Here is a 6,352-nt window from a genome sequence, read left to right as displayed (position 1 = left end):
ATATCGAAGTCTTTTGGTTATCCAAAATTTGCCATCATGTATTCCTTGTAGATTTCATCTTCTGTGACCTTGAAAGGTCAAGGTCACTTTCCATTTAAAAATGTTTTCACTCTAGTGTGCATGCTACCAATGAAATTACGCTTCACTGTTATTGATAAAATTATATTAAATAATAATTCTGGACCAACAAATTACATATATATACATCAATAAAAATACTCCAAACAAGTACCAATCTGGTGCATGTTTTATTTTCATTTTGTTAAAAAATAGCATCATTGATTGAATACCAGTACACAAAATTCACAGGAATTTTGCTTAAAACAAATAGGGTAATAAATTAAAATCAAAATTACAGGTCATGAATGATAATATATAAAAGCATTCTCTCATTAGGCTATGTTCTATAATGGATGGAGAAAAAGACAAATTGCAAACCCGTGGTTATAAACTATATTAGTTTAGAATGACCATATATACATTGGTGTATAGAGACCACTGGCTTTGAGTTCAATATTACTGTGATTTGAGTTAAAATGCAAGACAACAAATTAAAACAGTGCAATAGATAAAGAGACAGACCCTGGGCTACTATAAAATATATAGTAATCAAAGCTTTTCATTATTGTTTTGACTACCTGAAGTTTAAAGATGCTCCACCGCCGACAAATGGTATTTTTTCACTTTTAAAAACTGGAGCAGACGATTTAGTATTATTGTTCAGTTACAAAAGTTACTTACTTTACACCATTACCACCATTGGAAAGTTTGAGCTTCCAATTTTACCTTAAGTTAAAAATATGAAAAATAATTAAATGCATCCCGAAAAAATTCTGTACCACTATATCCTATATGGAATGAATTACTGAATGCACATGTACCAAAGGCAAAATAAATTATTTTATGTTATTTTTTGTGTTAATTAGACTATTATATACACGATTAAATACCAATTATTGTTCAAATGATGAATATCATTTTTGCTCTGTCGGCGGTGGAGCATCTTTAATGAAAATTTGAAACCTAACAAATAAAGATTGGGGCATTACTTTTGTCCAAAAGTCATAAATGAAGAATTTAAAAACATACAAATCCCTCATCAATAACATAGGTTACAGGTATAATTAATAAACACCAAATGAATTAACGAGACCCACAGTAGCTAGCTAGACTACTATATAGCTATTTTTTATGGTTCTAATTATTAATGGAAGTTTCAAAATCATTAATCTAACAATTACATTAATTACATAATTGTGACAATTTAGTACCAAAATATATGTTCAAAGCTGATCCCCAAAACTAATTGCCTGAAATCTTATATATGTAATTATGTATATAGCAAAATGGCAATGCTAAACAACACATTGATGAGAATTAATTAACTCATAGGATGATAAATCTTGACTCTGAAAATAATTTTCACAGTTTTAATACCCTCGAATGAGTGATTTGAACATCGTTTGATAGAATAAATATAATCAACGTATATTTTTGCATTATCCTGATTTTAGATCTTGCATATATTATTCATGCATATCACAAATATATGATGATTCAGTACTGAAAATTTGAAAGTAAATCATCAAAGAGTAGCTCAGCATGATAATTCCAATATGTTTCAGATTTTCTTTTCATTCTCGAGCAAAGACCAGTCTGAACATTCAGCTCTCATGATCAAATTAATAGTAATTCACTATACAGCACACTGGGACTATCAGTTCCAACCATGAGCAAAACAGTCATGGTATATAAATAACAGGTTATTCCAGTAAAATATCTATCCAACAAGAATATAGGTAAACTTAATGGGACACGCCCCAGAAGTACATGTATGTATATAACTTGGTGAACACACATTACACCTCCAAGTTTCTGTAATTTTCCTAAAGAATACATATTTTACTAGAATACTACAAACTAAAAACAAGCTACATATTCCAGAGAAATCATGTACTGGTACTAACCATTCAAAATAAACAGGCTATCATAGTTATCATCACAGCTTTATCCTTCTTTACTCTTCGTTTTAAAATATTTATCAAAAACTCTGTCTCTTGTCTCAATGGATAGCACAGGCTTTAATACTTCTTCCACATCAGCAATTCGTCTTTGAAATCTTTCCCGGTCTCGGACAAACTCTTCCCAATGGCCTTTACGATCCTCATCCTCAACTTCATATACCGTACACAACTTGTCTTCATCTGCAAAGGTTACCTGAAAGTAAAGATCAATATTATAAATTAAAATCATTGATATACAAAATGTACCTATTATATAATACAATTATATTACGGTAAGTTAAACTAATAAAGTAACAAGTCTTAATTTCTAAAATGGCTCAATCTCCTATATTGCAAAAATGAATAGATTGAATATTAATGCTATTTCCACTTTACAAAAATCAATTCAAGAGCAACCAATTGCAATATCTACATATATATATATATGTACTCACTGTTGTATATATAATTATCCAGTGTAAATATATACACATATACAGGTATACTGTTTGGCTATTCAATGATCCACAGATTACCAAGTTACAAGTTAAAACTTTTAAGGCCTTAATATTTAAATGAGGCAGATATAGGCAAATACAGAGAGGAAGTAAATTGGAAACAGAATTTCCAAGAGTGAACTGTGGAATTTGGCTAATATTTGAAATCACTTCTATTGAGATCAATATACTACACTATAGTATTGAATTTCCCCTTAAGATCTTGAGACAACTCTTGAATAATGTTTACCTTGGATGTGGATTTCTCCTGTGGAATTATAGAAAAGTTCATGCTCCATTTCAAATTAATATCCTTTAACTCGTTTTGGCTCTCTTCACTTTCACAACTCTTGGATGGACTAGGTTTCTGGGGGGAGCTTGTAGCATCAGACAGGCTAACAGGACAAATCACATTTAGTTGTAAGGGACAAGAGAAAAAGTCCAGTTCATCTACACCATCACTATCAGAAAACTCATCACCGCTGTCTTCTGAGGAGATATCCGAGTCGCTATCAAATGACACAAGGAAGGAATGCTGTTTTAGTGAATTGTCAGTGGAAGTGTTCGAGTCAATGCCGAGTACAAAGGCTACAGTATTGGTAGAACCCAACTTTTGAGGTACACTGGTCTTCCGAGAATTTGTAGCATTGCACTTTCTCTCCTGAAATTTAGAACTTTGAGCATTGTTTTTTTGGTGATCGTTGGGGATTTGAGTTGGATCTTCTTTTCTAGCCTTCGAACGTCGTCTCTTCTTTGCTGATGGACGGCATCCCTTTTTATTGTTGTTCCGAACTAAAAGCACTATTCTTCTAGCACAATCTTTATCAGAGTCTGGTTCAATTTTCTTTTCTGCATCACATTTTGTATTCTGTTGCGAGTCTGTATTTGTCCTTTCAGCAACATCCTCAGAACAATTTTCCTTTGGGGATGATGGACATTCATTCTGATGATTCTCTATTGAGTTTTCACTTCGCTTTTCATTAATCACTGAATCATTTTCCTTAAACATGCACGTCAAATGATACACTGTATCATCTGGCTGAAAAATGTCACTCAAAACTGATGCTTCTCTTTGCAAAGTTTTATTGTTGACAATAGATGGATCGCTAGATGAGTCAGAGTCTAAAGATAGAGTTCTGACTCTGAATCCGATTCTCTGAGGAATTTCTGAACCTACACCATTCCTCTCAGACTGACCACATTCAAACCAATCCACAATTTGTACAGATTTAGATTTCTCACCATTGCTGACTTTGTCATTTTCACTATCGGTTGTAGAAACACTAGGCTCCTCAGCTTGCTCTTCCATTTTGGCGCTGGAAACTTCTTGTAACTGTTCCTGAATTTGCATTGCACAACTCACATTTATCACAGGTTTTGGAATTTCTTTCATACAATCTGCATTTTCAACACTTTTGGAATGCGACATAGTTTGACTAGTATCATCACTTCTTAACACAGGTTTTTGTACTCTTTCTGGAGCATTGTGCTGATGGACTGGACAATCATGACAACTGTTCTCTTTAGCTGACTTTCGCCAGTTGGTACAATCACTAGGGCTTTCAGAGGGAAATGAACGTCTTGGTCTTCTATTAGACCTATATCCATTAGAAGATTGACATCGATGAGGAGGGGTTTTATTTGGATACTGTCCAATATGATGACCTGTCATTGCTGGATGGAATCCAGTTTTCTGATTTCGGAAATTAAAGTTCTTGACCTCCGGCTTACATGAATTGGGGGAGCTTCTAAAGTTTGAAAAGGCACAATAACCAGGTTGGGCTGCAATTCTTTTATTACAGCCCCAATGTGGGGCTGCATAGGGTGAAGTTTTACTGTGATCCATAGTCATGAATTGTTGTTGTTTTATTTGATTCAATAGGAAATCCCTATCCATACTAAGAGGCATGACATTTGATGTGCTGCTACAATCCATGAAAGTTCTTTTTGTCCTTGGATTCATTCTCTTATGCATTTCCTTAAACGCAGAGTCAATAATTGCCCCCATGTCTGGCAGGTATCGGCCAGTTGAAGAACTTTCTGATGTAATTTCACCAATACTGTCTAACCGTAATAGCGGCGTTGTTACGTGACCATTTTCAGGTGTGGGTAGGTTTTTGCCCTTACACCGCCATTTTGTCCCATATGGATTCATAACACAAATTATTAGTTAGTCATCCCATCTTCCTTCAACAACAAGACAAGGTTCAATAATATCAAACATACTGGCTTTAAGATAAGTAAGATTATCACGCATCACAACGCTAATACTCATAGGAGGTAAAAAGTTATGAAAATACCACTTATGTGTTTCAGAGAAGGCGGGATTCCACACGGCGTGTTGATTATCACACTCTGTCAAATTTAGAAAATCACACTCACAACTGTCTGACTTTGTTGAATATGTACTTGGTATTCTTCTGTTAAGTTCCGTATTCATCTTCACTGAGTTTAACTTCGTAATTCTTTGGTTACAACGGTGGACATGTCTTTCTCGTACTCATATTGTGATTAAGATTCATGTTTATCCTAAAAATAGAATTTTCCCGGAAGTTCGAGAAATGGAGTAAACAAATATCTACATACGCATGAAAAAGTAGATCATCTAAAAGAAACTTCTAATTTCTAAAAAGCTGAAACGCTGGACGTGATAACATATTTTAATTTTAAAGTAGTGCTAATAAAATAATAAACTAACAATGACTGTTACCGTAATTTATATCAAAATAAAGCGTATTAATTTCTTAACAACAGTACTTCTAATTTTAGATCTTATGATTGAAGGTCAAGGGCACCTGCTGAACATTGCATCAGATACAAGGGGGATAAATCGTAGCTACTTATATAATATTAACAGCAGGGTGCTACTCTTGGTACATGTCGCTTTCATATTGGCATCCTTTTCTGATGATTACTTATAGTAAATTGAAAATAAAAGTACATATTGTAGATAAGCATAGCAGAGTGTAAATGCAGTTATACACCGAAAATGAAAACAGGGAAGTCTATGAGCACTACAGTTGATTCCAAAGACAGAAATCATAATTTAGTAACATTCCTTTTGTTGACAACTAGCTAACGACTTTTGATACCTTTATATGGCATGTAAATGATCCAGACTATTACATATCAAAATATGTTACCATAGAACGGATCTATCTCGTGTAGTCACAACTTACAATCTATATGTAAACGGTCAGCTCTTGGGTGACAATTTAGAACGAACTTTCTGATGAAAAAATCTGATGAAATCTTTGGTTTCATAATTTCATAGGATAATGTTACTAAAGTAACTGCGCAATTTCCAGTAAAGTAATTCATGCGTGGATAATTTTGTATAATCAATCTGGGTCCGAATTAAATAGGTCTACGTGTTTATTTTGGACGGAAAAGACACGTACGTGTATAAGAATCATTTTCCATTGTGGAGTCATTATATAACTGATTTTATTATATAGTTAAAAATTACCGATAACTTAAAAATATACAGACATATATCAAAAATGTTTAAATCTACATATTAAAAACAATATATTTCCCCTTAATATTCATAATTAAAGATGCTCCACCACCGACCGAGCATTAAACGATACAATCATTTGAAAAATTATAATTGGTGTTTAATCATGTAGTCTATATAAAATAATTTAGTTGACTTTTGGTGCATGCACAATCAGTATTTCATTCCATATAGGACACAGTGTCACGATTTTTTTTTCGGGACGCAATATAATCACTTTTAATTTTTTTATGAAATTCTTTCTGGATATGTTTCTGATATTCGCCTGAAACACTATTTGTCAGCAATGATGAGTTCGAAAATGTTGCGTCTCTAGGTTCTTTTGAAAAAAA

The 6,352-nt window shown here is 33.3% G+C and overlaps 1 protein-coding gene across 1 annotated transcript; it reads right to left on the bottom strand.

The window, feature by feature from the left end:
• Positions 1-235: 235 nt before the first annotated feature.
• Positions 236-5,061, bottom strand: LOC138329186 (uncharacterized). The gene is made up of 2 exons (XM_069275993.1): positions 2,751-5,061; positions 236-2,217 (listed from the first exon to the last, which is right to left on the bottom strand). The coding sequence occupies exons 1-2, from the start codon at positions 4,653-4,655 to the stop codon at positions 2,008-2,010; spliced, it is 2,115 nt and encodes a 704-aa protein (XP_069132094.1). The 5' UTR covers positions 4,656-5,061; the 3' UTR covers positions 236-2,007.
• Between the last annotated feature and the right edge of the window lie 1,291 nt (positions 5,062-6,352).

Source organism: Argopecten irradians, chromosome 8, assembly GCF_041381155.1.
Source record: "Argopecten irradians isolate NY chromosome 8, Ai_NY, whole genome shotgun sequence".
In the NCBI taxonomy this organism is placed as follows: domain Eukaryota; kingdom Metazoa; phylum Mollusca; class Bivalvia; order Pectinida; family Pectinidae; genus Argopecten; species Argopecten irradians.
The sequence above is the reverse complement of the archived record's forward strand: the minus strand, read 5'-3'. Positions and strand labels throughout refer to the sequence as shown.

Bases quoted from the DNA above. Each gene is read 5' to 3' on its own strand.
- LOC138329186 (XM_069275993.1), bottom strand. From the start codon at position 4,655: ATGAATCCATATGGGACAAAATGGCGGTGTAAGGGCAAAAACCTACCC. The intron at 2,218-2,750 runs GTAAACATTATT...CTTTACTTTCAG, and splicing joins AGGAGAAATCCACATCCAAG to GTAACCTTTGCAGATGAAGA.